We start from the raw sequence: 16,826 nt of genomic DNA on the forward strand, positions 1-16,826 counted from the left end.
TCTTGACTCAGCCTCCCAAAGTGCTGGGATTACAGGCATGAGCCACTGCACCTGGCCTTAGGACTTTATTTTAAAATATCAGTGTTTTATTTTTCATTAATTGTCTGATATTCCCATAAATTGAATGTACTTTTCAGAGAAGAGTTATCTCATTGTTTAACACTTCATAATATATAACTTAAGTGGAAAAGACATTAGAGAAAAGACGGATATAGTTCTCAATGCTATGAAACATCTCTGGATCAGTAAATTGTCTAATCTGTAAAAAATACAACATTTTAATTGATTTAAGCACATTCAGGTTAATAAAATCTACTATTATCTTTGCCACTGATACACCACTTCATCTTCATTTCAGCTCATACATGATGAGAAAGTACAGATTCCCCTACCCTACAGCAATGAAGGAAAGGGAATCAAAACTTGGAGGGCCCTTGATTTTTCATGAGTGCCAGGTAGAACATCCAAATCTAGAAAACATCCAAAAAATAATGAGCAAGGAATATAACTTAAATTCTTTGGTTTTAAAAACTTTCAAAAAGGACTTCTTTTGAAAGGCCCTCCAACTTTAAGAACCTCACAAAGTTAGGCCTACATATTTGGATAATCACAAAGCTTTCAGATGACAACATTTAGTTCTATAAAGAGAAATCATGCTTAAATTTGTAGTTACACCATCAAATCTTTAAGCCTTTCAATTTCTTTAAAAATTCAAAATAAATATAGGATGTAAGCATCTTGACCCATCTTTATAAGAAAAATATTCTGACCCTCAAAAACAAACCTTATTGAAATATCTGAAAAGAATAGCTCTAATCTCAACAGGACTCAGGCAAGCTAGTTTTTCCAAGACATTTGCTTCACTATGAGAGAGGTTATGGAATGATGCTCTAAGTGACTTCTGGCGATTCTGGATACTTTCATTCTTGTATTCAATTGCAGCTTCCAAAGCTTCAATCCCTTCTTCAAGTTGGAAAAGAACACGTTCTTCCTAGATATAACAGAAATCACTCATTTTAAGTGAAATAGTATAACTTTGACTTTGTCATATACTCAGATCCTACTAAACTATTTGAGTCTAATGGACATTACCACTCTTGTACTAGATTTTAGGAAAATGTTTTTGGAGTGCTTGCTATGCCACATAATGCAGTGTGTGTATACATGTGTGTATACACACACATACACACACACACACACACAAACATATTAACGTAATCATTAAGCCGTCACAATAAACCTGATGGAATAAAATGGAAAAGACAGAAGTTTAGGGGAGTTCTGAAATGTTCCAAGGTTATACAACAAATGCTGATCATCTAATCCAAGGCATATACTTGAACAAAGCCTAAGCCCACAGGATTAGCAGTATTGTCATATATCTCCTCCATAACCCCTAAAGTGCATATTATGTGTCAATATTTCCACTAGTGAGATCTAGAGACTCACTGTTGTCCCTTCAGTGATCTATCAAAACAATATACTGCCTAGAGGGAATAACTTATTCTAAATGTTAGAATAAGTTATTAAGAACTAGTAATAAAAAAGCACAATATGGCATAAAAAAGTAGTGAGGATTTAAGTATCTGAAATATTTCATAAGATTCCTATGAAATGTTATTAGAAGGAAAATGTAGGTGTTAAAAACAGGGCAATGTAGTATTTTTTCACATACTAGAGAAGATCGATGAATCCCTGTAGGAAAACCTACAAGTTCTTTTTTTTTTTTTTTTTGGACACAGGGTCTCGCTATGTTGCCCAGGCTGAACTCAAACTCTTGGGCCCAAGCGAACCTCCTACCTTGCCCTCCTGAGTAGCTGGGACTACAGGCACACGCCATCATGCCCAGCTCTTCCAGTTCTTTGAACTATCCAAATACATGTTATGATGGTGATACAAATCTATGGTAAGGAAGTACTTCAGATTGGTGAGATTTGGATATATGTTTCCGTATACCTATACCTATTGTGGAGGCCACCTCGATAAGTTCCTGTGGCAGACTATCTTGTCCATCTGCACACCCTTATTGCCTAGCACAGTACCTATCACATAGTTTGAACTCAATATCTGTTGACTTAATGAAGAAAGAAGAGAAAAAAATTTTTATGTGTCCTTGGTTACAGGACCCATGTTATTTCTCTCCACTCCTCCCCCTAACATCCCAAAGGAAAATAATGTGAATATTTCTTTTCTTTTTTTTTTTTTTTTTTTGACAGGGTCTCACTCACTTTGTCATCCAGGCTGGAGTGCAGTGGTGGGATCTCAGCTCACTGCAACCTCCACCTCTTGGGTTTAAGCAATTATCCTGCCTCAGCCTCCCAAGTAACTGGGATTACAGGTGCATGCCACCACGCCTAGCTAATTTTTGTATTTTTAGTTGAGAAGGGGTTTTGCCACATTGGCCAGGCTGGTCTTGGAACTCCTGACTTCAGGTGATCTGCCTGCCTCAGCCTCCCAAAGTGATGGGATTACAGGGGTGAGCCACCATGCCTGGCCAATAGTGTGAATATTTCTGATCTACCTAAAGAAAACTGTTCACCAGCCATTCTGTTTCTCTGTGCAATCACTAACCATATGGAATTTGATGGTTTGATAATTGCTCCATAAGGAATAAAATAATATTCACCTTTTCAGGAAAAAAAACCCCTTAAATACTAAAATGTATTTAGGTGAACGAATAAGAGGAGCCACAAATAAAAGTGAATTATCCAATATAGAGTAAGTCCTTATCATCAATAGGTTCTTGGAAACTGTGATTTTAAGAGAAACAATATATAACGAAACAAATTTTTTTTCTTATTAACTTTGTAACAAAAGCAACTATGTTGAAGGAAAACAATGTAGTTTGAGGACCTGATGTACATGGTGTCTCTTAAAGTCACAATTTCCAAGAACCTATCCACAATGTTCAGTGAGGACTTTACTGTACTTGACTTTTGAATTCATACTGTGACTATATTTTATCAAAAACAAATGTGAAGAGTGCCTTTATACGTGGCTGAGGATAATTTCGTATAAATTCAGTTTCTATGGTTTTGGATCTAAGTTAAGGAAGTACTGAGATAATATAAGGTAGTGTGAATATAGAAACCCAAGGACAGCCCGCTCCAGTGAGGCTGCAGCATATCAGTGTTTGTAGTTCTCTAACTCAGCAATAGGTGTAGGTTGACAAGATACATGGCAATGGGTAACTATCCTGGGATGAAAAATTTGCCACAATACAAACCACAGGTTATCAAGAGTTGACTCTGCTTTATGATAGAGCACTGCTTTTCAACTTTAATGTGTACCCAGGAGCTCACTAGAATTCAGATTCTGATCCAGCAGGTCCACTTGGGGGCTGAGGATCTGCATTTCTAACAAGCTTCCAAGTGATGCTGTTGCTGCTGGTCCAGAGACCAAGTAAAATGAAACAAAAAACTAACGACAACTTTTGAGCAAGCACTGCAGAGATTTCCTTATAAATTATATGTTCTTGGCAGGGTGTGGTGGCTCAAGGCCTGTAAACCCAGCACTTTGGGAGGCTGAGGCGGGTGGATCACTTGAGGTCAGGAGTTCGAGACCAGCCTGACCAACATGGCGAAACCTTGTCTCTACTAAAAATACAAAAATTAGGCTGGGCGCGGTGGCTCACGCCTGTAATCCCAGCACTTTGGGAGGCCGAGGTGGGTGGATCACGAGGTCAGGAGATCGAGACCATCTTGGCCAACATGGTGAATCCCCATCTCTACTAAAATACAAAAAACTAGCCAAGCATGATGGTGTGTGCCTGCAGTGCCAGCTACTTGGGTGGCTGAGGCAGGGGAATCGCTTGAACCAGGCAGGCAGAGGTTGTAGTGAGCCGAGATCGCGCCACTGCACTCCAGCCTGGTGACAGACCAAGACTCCCTCTCAAAAAAAAAAAAAAAAAAATTAGCTGGGCATGATAGCGCACATCTGTAATCCCAGCTACTCGGGAGGCTGAGGCAGGAGAATTGCTTGAACCCAGGAGACGGAGGCAATGAGCCGAGATGGCACCACTGCACTCCAGCCTGAGTGACAGAGTGAGACTCCATCTCAAAAAAAAAAAAAAGTATGTTCTCATCATAAAATGAGAAATTAAGTTTAAAAGATTAGATAAACATAATAGTTCTTATATTTTCCTCCCTACTTATTAAGCAACTACTCTGTATTATTAGAAATCTAAAGTTCAGGTAGTCTTTAATTTTAGTTTCTGGATTTTACCAAAAAAAAAAAAAAGCGGTGTGACTTGTCTGTAGTAAATTGTTGGGTAATCTTCTATTAGTGTAATGATCTAAAATCTTTCTATCCATTTCCATAAAGTAATAAAATTAGGAAAAATATTTTAATTTACTGTGGAAAGAGAAAATTATCCTAAACAAGTTTAAAGACATTAAGATAGCAAACCATTCCAACTAGATTTTATTGATACCTTGTGTCACATCAGAATCTCATGTTCTCGATCATCTGCTAGTGACAGATCTATTTGGAATATTAACCTTGGCTTTAAAATCGTGATAAGAGCAGAGCCTCACTTGAGAGCTACACTAAGAACCAACCATGTGGAAGAAAGGTGCATAGAAGCTCATGTGACTAAGTAGAACTCTACCAGTTGTAGGAGGCTCATCATTCCCTCAAACCCCAGTCCAGAATAGCTGCAAAATAGGTATCATGTACCGTACTATATTTTCACCACAAATCTGTAAATAATGTTTTTTGTTCCAGGATCCCACATGAAATAGAAACCTAAATGTTTCTTGATATTAATGGAACTCTACCCTACTGCAAACATAATTTGTTAATTCTCATCTCTGTGCCTTATTCAAAGATGTTCTGTCTAAAACGGACTTCTTTCTTGTATCTGCCAGTGCATATCATGTTTCTCATAATCTAGCTCAAGATTCTGATCTACTGAGGCTGCCTTGATGAATCTTTCCCCAAATGATCACTTCATTGCTTTGAATAAATAATGTAAGAGGTACAGCTGTAATACATTATCCACAACTTGATTTTCAATGTCCTTCAGAGTTTAGAGTTTTCTTATATTTCTATCTGTTTTCCCAAATACAGTATTAATTTCTCAAGGGAAACATAATACTCTGGGTGTTTTTTTTTTTGTTTTTTTTTGTTTTTTTTTTTGTTTTTGCTTCTTCTATCTTCTATAGAGCTTAGTAATAGTCACAGGCAGGCAGAATTCCTTAAATATTTGAATTCTGCTGTATCTTAGGCTCTCATGTCTTCAAATCTATAACCCTTGGGCTCCAATTTAACACCTTGGGAGGACAGCCTGGCTCTCTGTTCCTCTGCACAGCTACCCAGTTTAAGTTATAAAACAGGGCAACAGAGGTCTATAATGTTCCTTTCAACTGCCACTTAGCCCCCAATCAAGGATTGATTTGTAAGTCAATCCTTTCATCAATTCTCAATGAGCAACAATCTGATGTTATCCTTGCTCCTATTTCTTAACTAGCCCCCACAACTTCCTGTCACTTGCTCCAAACTAAAACACTACAAGATTCACCAATGTGTGTGATTCTCAGCTCTTCACCTTCTCTTAGCAATTTTCCCTTGCTTTGGTAATGATGAGACACCAACAATAAATATTTGCAGAGGAAGTTCAGATTCAAAAATTCATCTTTCTCTGATGAAGTAAGGTAAAGGTACCACTGCCAACTGACTGAAAATTTTGAAAAAAGACAAAGTCTGGGGCAATTTGACAGCCCATAAATGAATCATCTTCTACATAGTTTTAAAAAACTATAACTAAAACTATAGTCTTAAAAAAACTGTAACTATAACTAAAAGGTCTTTTACTGGGATTGGAATTTTGTGCATCTATTTGGCTGGACATAGTATGGACATTGGGCCTTCTAAACCAAGGTTTCATGGAAAGAATTAACCCCTAATTCCTTAGGCATCTCTTGTATGTAATAAATTACCTAGTATCGTTCAAGAAATAGGTATAGAGAAAAGTCAGGTGCCCTCCAGAAGAGTCCCTCAAATCATTTTCTATGTTCTGTGATTTCAGACGAGAAACCCCAGCTGAGGAGGCAAATACACTCAAGGAAAGTAATAGTTTCCAAATGCCTGGCAGTGCCAGGAAGGGGCCATGTCCGTGGACCACTATGTAAGGATATCTCAGTCTCTAGTCAAGCATGGTTTATGGTGCCAAATAAGTGCCAGGTGAACTCACTACATCTGACAAAATCTCAAGGAACCAAGTTTACCAGATAATATTTATGATTATGTGAAAAAGACTGAGGAAATCACTCTAGTGATCCATCATACAGCACCTCCAGTTCCAAAGAATACTGACTTACTTCAGGTGATAACACTCTACCATTTTTAAGTTTTTCATCCACACTGTGTTTTTGTTTCTGGAGCTGATCCTTTTCTTTCTGGAGGACTTCAACTTGTTCTGAAATCTTTGTTTTCTCCTCAGCTGTACTGGTCTGGAGCTGCACATTCTTTTCAGACAACTCTTGTTCCAATAAGTTCAGGCGAGTTGATATTTTCAAACTATCTGTGTTTAAGGCCTAAAAGATACAACCCACCAGACACCCCAAAAACAGTTACTAGAAATCTAGACTGCATAAAAATTAGGAAAAACATAGAGAAAATTGCTAAATGAATATATTTTTAGTTTTTACATTATTGTTTTCTCCCATCGATTTTTTTGAGGGAGGGGGTATTCATTTTCTTTTTTTGTTTTTGACATGTAGTTTTGCTCTTGTTCCCCAGGCTAGAGTGCAATGGTGCAACCTCAGCTCACTGCAACCTCCGCTTCCCAGGTTCAAGCGATTCTCCTGCTTCAGCCTCCCTGGTTGCTGGGATTACAGGCGCTCGTCACCACGCGCAGCTAATTTTTTGTATTTTTAGTAGAGACGGGGTTTTACCATGTTGGCCAGGCTGGTCTCGAACTCCTGACCTCAGGTGATCCACCCGCCTCAGCCCCCCAAAGTTCTGAGATTACAGACATGAGACACCACACCCGACTGGGGTATTCATTTTCTAAAATCTTAAGTTGAATGCCTTTTTTTAAAAAAAAAGTCTATTTAAACTCTGAGTTTACTACCAAGGATTGCCTTGACTAGATTTTCAGAGGCAGTATTTTTCTTTTTTCTTATTTTCTAAATTGAACTTTTCTTTCTTGGCTCACATTCTACATTGTAGAATTATGTTACAATTTACTAGGGGTCGAGATGTGGTGTGTTTAAACATATGATTGTTTGGCTTAAACATATAATTTGTTTTTACTCGTATTTCATTCTGATCAGAAAATATGGCCAGATTTATGGAGATGTTCACTATGGTCAGATTTCAGGTAATTTGTAAAATACTTTCACAGTAATTATTTGTATATACTACCATAAGGTTTATTATATAGACACATACTATCATAAGGTTTATAATTTTAAAAAAGCATTCCCCTCCCCCAAGCTTTTAACTGAATCCTACTCCCAGACGGCCACCTTCAACCTTTTCAGTTGGTTCTTCTGGTATTTATGTCCATGTTTCTAAATGGCATTATCAATTTTAGACATTGTCTACTGACTGTGTATTATGGGAGATAAGGATTTAGCACTCTTATACCTACTCTACTTCCCATCCTCCTCCATTCTCCCAATATAAGTTACATTACAGTTTTTAGTTAAATCAATATTCATTTTCATTATGATAACTTTGTTATTCACAGGTGAACTATCTAGTGTGAAATGATCATGCTTCTGTTTTGATACAACTTTTTATTGCACCTTATAGCTAATTCTTCTCCAACAGAACTATAAAATTCCTCAACAGTTTTTCATTTGATCACACTTATCAGGAAATATTTTCAACCTATTCTTTTCTGGAAACATTTTGCCTGGAGCATCCATCCTCCTACTCCACACTAGACCTAGTTGTCCTGGGTCTTCCCTTTGGTATTTCCTGAGAATTTCCATGTTGGAGCACATTTTCAGAATGCTGAGTCTTCCTTTGTCATAGTTTGTACCCTTATTTTTGTGGAGCACATTCTCTAGTAGTTTCCCTGGACAGGCTTGATGGGAGATTTTTTTTTTTTTTACCTGAAAATGCTTATTCTAGCTTCACATTTGATTGAGAGTTTGGCTAAGAAGAAAATTATTTATTAGACTTAATTTTCCTCATGAGTTTAAAGATTGCTTCAGATCTTAAACTTCTAATGAGGAAAGCTGAGAAGTCCAATGCCATTCTGATTCTTGTAACTTACAAGTAGAGTCTTTTTTGTCTAGACGTTTTCAGGACCTTCTTTTTTCCTCAGTATATCCAAACCTTCACAGTGATATGTTTTGGGTACTCATTTTGCTGGGCCCTTGATGGGCTATTTCTTTATTTTTATATATATATCTATATATATAAAACTTTAAGTTCTAGGGTACATGTGCACAATGTGCAGGTTTGTTACATATGTATACATGTGCCATGTTGGTGTGCTGCACCCATTAACTCGTCATTTACAGTAGGTATATCTCCTAATGCTATCCCTCCCCACTCTCCCCACCCCACAACAGGCCCTGGTGTGTGATGTTCCCCTTCCTGTGTCCAAGTGTTCTCATTGTTCAATTCCCACCTATGAGTGAGAACATGCGGTGTTTGGATTTTTGTCCTTGCAATAGTTTGCTGAGAATGATGGTTTCCAGCTTCATCCATGTCCCTACAAAGGACATGAACTCATCATTTTTTATGGCTGCATAGTATTCCATGGTATATATGTGCCACATTTTCTTAATCCAGTCTATCATTGTTGGACATTTGGGTTGGTTCCAAGTCTTTGCTATTGTGAATAGTGCCACAATAAACATATGTGTGCATGTGTCTTTATAGCAGCATGACTTATAATCCTTTAGGTATATACCCAGTAATGGGATGGCTGGGTCAAATGGTATTTCTAGTTCTAGATCCTTGAGGAATCACCACACTGTCTTCCACAATGGTTGAACTAGTTTACAGTCCCACCAACAGTGTAAAAGTGTTCCTATTTCTCTACATCCTCTCCAGCACCTGTTGTTTCCTGACTTTTTAATGATTGCCATTCTAACTGGTGTGAGATGGTATCTCATTGTGGTTTTGATTTGCATTTCTCGGACGACCAGTGATGATGAGCATTTTTTCATGTGTCTGTTGCCTGCATAAATGTCTTCTTTTGAGAAGCATCTGTTCATATCTTTCGCCCACTTGTTGATGGGGTTGTTTTTTTCTTGTAAATTTGTTTGAGTTCATTGTAGATTCTGGATATTAGCCCTTTGTCAGATGGGTAGATTGCAAAAATTTTCTCCCATTCTGTAGGTTGCCTGTTCACTCTGATGGTAGTTTCTTTTGCTGTGCAGAAGCTCTTTAGTTTAATTAGATCCCATTTGTCAATTTTGGCTTTTGTTGCCATTGCTTTTGGTATTTTAGACATGAAGTCCTTGCCCATGCCTATGTCCTGAATGGTATTGCCTAGGTTTTGTTCCAGGGTTTTTATGGTTTTAGGTCTAACATTTAAGTCTTTAATCCATCTTGAATTAATTTTTGTATAAGATATAAGGAAGGGATCCAGTTTCAGCTTTCTACATATGGCTAGCCAGTTTTCCCAGCACCATTTGTTAAATAGGGAATCCTTTCCCCATTTCTTGTTTTTGTCAGGTTTGTCAAAGATCAGATAGTTGTAGATGTGTGGTATTATTTCTGAGGGCTCTGTTCTGTTCCATTGGTCTATATCTCTGTTTTGCTACCAGTACCATGCTGTTTTGGTTACTGTAGCCTTGTAGTATAGTTTGAAGTCAGGTAGCGTGATGCCTCCAGCTTTGTTCTTTTGGCTTAGGATTGACTTGGCGATGCGGGCCCTTTTTTGGTTCCATATGAACTTTAAAGCAGTTTTTTCCAATTCTGTGAAGAAAGTCCTTGGTAGCTTGATGGGGATGGCATTGAATCTATAAATTACCTTGGGCAGTATGGCCATTTTCATGATATTGATTCTTCCTACCCATGAGCATGGAATGTTCTTCCATTTGTTTGTATCCTCTTTTATTTCATTGAGCAGTGGTTTGTAGTTCTCCTTGAAGAGGTCCTTCACATTCCTTGTAAGTTGGATTCCTAGGTCTTTTATTCTCTTTGAAGCAATTGTGAATGGGAGTTCACTCATGATTTGGCTCTCTGTTTGTCTGTTATTGGTGTATAAGAATGCTTATGATTTTTGCACACTGATTTTGTATCCTGAGACTTTGCTGAAGTTGCTTATTAGCTTAAGGAGATTTTGGGCTGAGACGATGGGGTTTTCTAGATATACAATCATGTCATCTGCAAACAGGGACAATTTGACTTCCTCTTTTTCTAACTGACTACCCTTTATTTATTTCTCCTGCCTGACTGCCCTGGCCAGAACTTCCAACACTATGTTGAATAGGAGTGGTGAGAGAGGGCATCCCTGTCTTATGCCAGTTTTCAAAGGGAATGCTTCCAGTTTTTGCCCATTCAGTACGATATTGGCTGTGGGTTTGTCATAGATAGCTCTTATTATTTTGAGATATGTCCCCTCAACGCCTGGCCTCATAAAATGAGTTAGGGAGGATTCCCTCTTTTTCTATTGATTGGAATGGTTTCAGAAGGAATGGTACTAGCTCCTCCTTGTACCTCTGGTAGAATTCGGCTGTGAATCTGTCTGGTCCTGGACTTTTTTCAGTTGGTAAGCTATTAATTATTGCCTCAATTTCAGAGCCTGTCATTGGTCTATTCAGAGATTCAACTTCCTCCTGGTTTAGTCTTGGGAGGGTGGGTGTATGTGTCCAGGAATTTATCCATTTCTTCTAGATTTTCTAGTTTACTTGCGTAGAGGTGTTTATAGTATTCTCTGATGGTAGTGTGTATTTCTGTGGGATCGGTGGTGATATCCCCTTTATCATTTTTTATTGTGTCTATTTGATTCTTCTCTCTTTTCTTTTTTATTAGTCTTGCTAGCAGTCTATCAATTTTGTTGATCTCAAAAAACCAGCTCCTTGATTCACTGATTTTTTGAAGGGTTTTCTATGTCTCTATCTCCTTCAGTTCTGCTCTGATCTTAGTTATTTCTTGCCTTCTGCTAGCTTTTGAATGTGTTTGCTCTTGCTTCTCTAGTTCTTTCAATTGTGATGTTACGCTGTTAATTTTAGATCTTTCCTGCTTTCTCTTGTGAGCATTTAGTGCTATAAATTTCCCTCTACACACTGCTTTAAATGTGTCCCAGAGATTCTGGTATGTTGTGTCTTTGTTCTCATTGGTTTCAAAGAACATCTTTATTTCTGCCTTCATTTCATTAGGTACCCAGCAGTCATTCAGGAGCAGGTTGTTCAGTTTCCATGTAGTTGAGCGGTTTTGAGTGAGTTTCTTAATCCTGAGTTCTAGTTTGATTTCACTGTGGTCTGAGAGACAGTTTGTTATAATTTCTGTTCTTTTACATTTGCTGAGGAGTGCTTTACTTCCAACTGTGTGGTCAATTTTGGAATAAGTGTGATGTGGTGCTGAGAAGAATGTATATTGTGTTGATTTGGGGTGGAAAGTTCTGTGGATGTCTATTAGGTCCGCTTGGTGCAGAGCTGAGTTCCATTCCTGGATATCCTTGTTAACTTTTTGTCTCATGGATCTGTCTAATGTTGACAGTGGGGTGTTAAAAGTCTCCCATTATTATTGTGTGGGAGTCTAAGTCTCTTTGTAGGTCTCTAACGATTTGCTTTATGAATCTGGGTGCCCCTGTATTGGGTGCATATATATTTAGGATAGTTAGCTCTTCTTGTTGAATTGATCCCTTTACCATTATGTAATGGCCTTCTTTATCTCTTTTGATCTTTGTTAGTTTAAAGTCTGTTTTATCAGAGACTAGGATTGCAACGCCTGCCTTTTTTTGTTTTCCATTTGCTTGGTAGATCTTCCTCCATCCCTTTATTTTGAGCCTATGTGTGTCTCTGCACGTGAGAGGCCTAGAGTCTCACATTACTGGTGTTGAGAAAATTTTTTATATGATGTCTTTGATAATCTCCTCTTTTCTGTTTTCTCTGTTGTATCTTTCTGGAATTCCCATTACTTGGATCTTGGGCTTTCTGGATTTATCTGCCAATTAAAAATGTTTTGCTCCTACTTTCTATTAACTTATATTTTTACTTACTTTTTGGAATATTTCCTCAACTTTATCCTCTGACCCTTTTTTTTGAGATGGAGTTTTGCTCTTGTCACCCAGACTGGAGTGCAATGGCATGGTCTCGGCTCACTGCAACCTCTGCCTCTCAGGTTCAAGTGATTCTCCTGCCTCAGCTCCCAAGCACCTGGGATTACAGGTGCCCACAACCACGCCTGGCTAATTTTTGTATTTTTAGAAGAGACGGGGTTTCACCATGTTGGTCAGGCTGGTGTCGAACTCCTGACCTCCAGTGATCTGCCCGCCTTGGCCTCCCAAAGTGCTGGGATTATCGGTGTGAGCCACCGCGCCCTGCCTATCCTCCCACCCTTTTAATTTCCAAGAGTTCTTTCATGTTTTTAATAACTTGTAGTTCTTTATAGATAGTCATCTTTTACCACATTGAGGATATTAAGATTTCTGTGAAGTTTTTTCAGCTTCTTGCTCTATCTCTAATGTCTCTGAGTGTATTTTTTCCTTTTGTTTTGTTTTCTGTCTTTAATAGTGGCATTGCTGAAATGTCCATCATATTTCAGAGTCAGGTATCGAAAAGCAGATAAGATTTGTGGTAATAGCATATATGTGGGCCACTTATTTAAGTGGGGGCTTCCAAATTTAAGAGTTTTCATATCTTTTTAGATGTTTCAGAAAATATGCCAATCTCCGGCTAGGAAGTATAAATCTGGCTGCCAGCATTCTTAGATCCAAGTAGAGATTAGGAAATAGCTGTTTCACAATTCATATGCAGACTTACATTCATTCCCTATTTGGAGTTTTTTGACTTATCACAACCTTTGCTGTGCCTGGTTCAATCTTCAGAAAATAAATCGGTCCCACAGTGAGAAAAAATAGTTTAATGACTATGCCCTGTTTTCATCTTTATGCTACTCCTGCCTTCTGAAAATCTTGGTCCCTTCATTTCTGAGTCTTTTTGATGTTCTATGTGAATTTTATCTCTCTAAAACTGTTATTTTTAAAAAAGGAAAACATCTAAAGCATTCCTAAAATGCCTATCACATTTCAGAGTCAGGTATTAAAAAGCTGGTAAGATGTGTGGTGATAGCATATATGTAGGATCTTGGCCTGGCTCTCATTTATGTTTCTCTAGGTACTTGGAATGCAGCATCTTCTCTTCTGCTAAGTTAATAAGCTCTCATCTATTTGCTTTCCATCTTTTCTTTTTTTGTAATCTTTTGTCCTCTGTTATCTTCTCTACTGTCTTTTCCCTTTTATGGCTTTTCAAAAAACATAATAGCTTTAATGAGATAAAATATACATACCATGCAGTTCACCAATTTAAAGTATATAACTCAAGGCCGAGCATGGTGGCTCATGCCTGTAATTCCAGCGCTTTGGGAGGCCAAGACAGGCGGATCACAAGGTCAGAAGTTCGAGACCAGTCTGACCAATATGGTGAAACCCCATCTCTACTAAAAACACAAAAATTAGCTGGGCGTGGTGGTGTGCACCTGTAATCCGAGCTACTCGGGAGGCTGAGACAGGAGAATCACTTGAACCCAGGAGGCAGAGGTTGCAGTGAGCACAGATCGCGCCACTGCACTCCAGTCTCAAAAAATAAAAAATAATAATAAAGTATACAATTAAATGGTTTTTCATATATTCACAGTTATGTAACCATCACCACAATCAGTTTTACATTTTCTTCACCCTCCCCCAAAAAAAGAAACTCCACACCTATTAGAAGGCATTCTATTTCCCCCCCAATCCCCCACCAACCCTAGGTAACCACTATTCTAGTTTTCGTCTCTGGACAGAAATGGAATTGCCCATTCTGGAGACTTGATACAAATGGTATTATACCAAAGTGGTCTTTTTGTGACTGGTTTCTTTCACTTAACATAGGTTTTCAAGGTTCATCCATGTTGTAGCATGTATCAGTACTTCATTCCCTTCTATTGTCAAATAATACGCTATTGTATGGATAATCACAGTTTATCCATTCATCACTTAATGAACATTTGTGTTGTTTTCAGTTTTTAGCTATTATGAATAATGTTACTATGAATGTTCATGTTCAAGTTTTTGTGTGGATACATGCTTTCATTTCTCATGGAGAAATACATACAGAGATAGATCTATTTATCTATCTATCTATCTATCTATCTACCCATCCATCCATCCATCCATCCACCAATCCACCCACCCACCCTCCCACCCATCCCTAGGAGTGAGATTACTGAGTCACATAGTATCTCTAAGTTTAGCCTTTTGAGGAACTACAAGATGGTTATCCGAAGCAATTGCACCATTTTCCAATTTCACCAGCAGTGTATGAAGGTCCCAATTTCTCCACCTCCTCCCACACATTTCTTATTATGTTTTTCTGATTATAGCCATCCTAGTGGGGAGTGTGGAGTGTTTTACAACCAGAATCAAGTAGTGTATTGAACAGAATACCTGACTAGATCTCAATTTCTTATTTTCCAGGTGACTCTTCTCCTGTAACAGAGCCTCCTTCTTAGAAACTATGGCCTCCCGTTTCTTTAAGTCTTCTTCCAGCTCCTCTAATTCTTGGCGTTGGTTCAGAACTTTCTCTACTTCTTCATCTAACCATTTCTTTTGCTCATCCAATTTCTACATTAAAATTTAAAAAAAAGTTACTTGTTTTTCCTTCTGCCATAAAAATTATATGGTAATAATAGAATTTCAGATTGGCTGAAATCTCTTAAATGAACATTTAAAAACTATCACTCAGAGTAACTCAGGTAGCCGTCTGAGATCCTAAAGACATCAGTGGTTCTAGTCAAGATGTAGTTATGTTGTTTTATAAAGAGTTAAAATTTACTCCCCAGATATGTTAAACAGTCTAGGATTTTTTAGCCTGACAAAGAAAGGGCTGATAATTTTCTATGCCTATATTAAGAACATGCTGGAGTCTTTTACTCTGTTGTAGTGGTGCACAGTTCCATCACAGCACTTACACTGGTGGCTGCCCTACTTATCTATCTCCCCGGCTTGAGCTCCTTGATTGATTGCAGGGGCTGTAGTTTTTACCCGTCTATCCACATGGCTGGTATATTGCCTGGGCCACAGTAGGCATTCAATAAAATGTTAAATGAATAAGTGAATGAATGCCTGATTCAGTCAGTCAATGAAGTGAATAAATGAATACACACAGTGGAAGACACAGATGATGGAGGATGGAAGGAAAGCCAATTTGCATTGTAGCTTGTCAACCTCAAATAATTATTTAAAAAAAAGAAAAAAGCAAAAATAAAAAATTGCTGAAAAGATCTCCCAAACAAACATCTGAGTACTCTCTTGAATTAAGGATACACAGAAACAAATACAAACATAAATATGGATGGAATATAACTGTTTAAAAGGAACTCTACCAAGTGGACACGGTAATGAAGCACTGCCACCAAAACAACAAATAAATAGGAAAAGAAATCCATATAGTATTATTTCCTAGTCCTTCATGAACCTTATAGAAAGGGTTTCTGGAAATCTATCATACAATGAGACAGTGAATATATATGAGAAAAAGAGAGCAAAATGGCCAAGACAAAGAAGATGCATAGCTATTCAGTCTTCCAATAATACCAAGATATTAATAGTATAATCTTATAAGCACTATCATGTCCAGATAACACTGGAGCCTAAAATATTATAGTAGCTCTACAATTATTAGGAAGAGAAAGAGCAACTATAAAAATGTTAATTTTGTCATATCCTTAAATACTCCAGTAGGAGATCCTAGGAAGTCTAGCAAGTAACTTAAATATATTCTACAAACATTCTTAAACTGTGAGTGGGGTTTGAAAGATGAATAAGAGATTCTTTTTAAGCTCTACTTAAAAGGAAAAAACCTAAAAAATTACAACTGGTGATAACATTTCTGGGTGGAATGGGTGTGTGTGGGAATGCACCCACGTCACTATTAAATGTCACTAAGAAAATGTAAAATTTATGAAGAGAGAATAAATCTTTCTAAAGTAAGGTAGAGATAATTCCATTCTAGGTATTTTAAATACAGTATTTTTTGCTTACATAAAATTTAAAATTTCAACTTCTTTGAACTTCAAAATTAGTTTGTGGATTATGACTTTCTTTTTTAAAGATGGCACTAAAATGATGGCTTTTTAATATATAAAGTACATATACAATTTGGTTTTCTTTGAATGTAGAGTTCTGATTTTTAGAAATATACTTGTTTTCGGCTGGGCACGGTGGCTCACACCTGTAATCCCAGCACTTTGGGAGGCCGAGGTGGGCAGATCACGAAATCGAAACCATCCTGGCTAACATGGTGAAACCCCGTCTCTACTAAAAATACAAAAAATTAGCCAGGCATGGTGGTAGGCACCTGTAGTCCCAGCTACTTGGGAGGCTGAGGCAAGAGAATGGTGTGAACCCGGGAGGCGGAGTTTGCAGTGAGCTGAGATCGTGCCACAGCACTCCAGCCTGGGTGACAGAGCGAGACTTCGTCTCAAAAAAAATAAAATATACTCGTCTTCATGAGATGGGAATAAATACAGTCCAGTGAACATGGATTTCATGTTTATATTCTACAACATTCAAATCAACTCATTTCTACTGAAATAAGAATATATTGATTCTGCTGAGAGCAAGAAAAAACAAAAAATACAGCACATTTCTGGATGAGAAAATCATTTTGTAATAATAAAAGTTTCACTACTTGGGCAACAGGATTATT

General features: G+C 37.8%; 1 protein-coding gene and 1 long non-coding RNA gene across 16 annotated transcripts in view; one reads left to right on the forward strand and one right to left on the reverse strand.

Annotated features, from left to right (window-relative positions):
* LOC129047759 (uncharacterized) overlaps positions 1-14,727 on the forward strand; it is a 49,479-nt gene extending 34,752 nt beyond the window's left edge. Inside the window, exon 6 of the long non-coding RNA XR_010136536.1 lies at positions 14,594-14,727. This is a non-coding gene — a long non-coding RNA (uncharacterized LOC129047759). The remainder of the gene's footprint in view (positions 1-14,593) is intronic.
* KIF27 (kinesin family member 27) overlaps positions 1-16,826 on the reverse strand; it is an 88,027-nt gene that overhangs the window by 18,501 nt on the left and 52,700 nt on the right. For all 15 annotated transcript variants that reach the window (XM_024252801.3, XM_024252802.3, XM_054520103.2 and 12 more), the window contains 3 exons: positions 14,564-14,740; positions 6,321-6,536; positions 785-991 (listed from right to left, as the gene is read on the reverse strand). In XM_024252801.3, the coding sequence (XP_024108569.3) occupies positions 785-991; positions 6,321-6,536; positions 14,564-14,740 (600 nt within the window). The remainder of the gene's footprint in view (positions 1-784; positions 992-6,320; positions 6,537-14,563; positions 14,741-16,826) is intronic.

Source organism: Pongo abelii, chromosome 13 (genome assembly GCF_028885655.2).
Source record: "Pongo abelii isolate AG06213 chromosome 13, NHGRI_mPonAbe1-v2.0_pri, whole genome shotgun sequence".
Classification (NCBI taxonomy): domain Eukaryota; kingdom Metazoa; phylum Chordata; class Mammalia; order Primates; family Hominidae; genus Pongo; species Pongo abelii.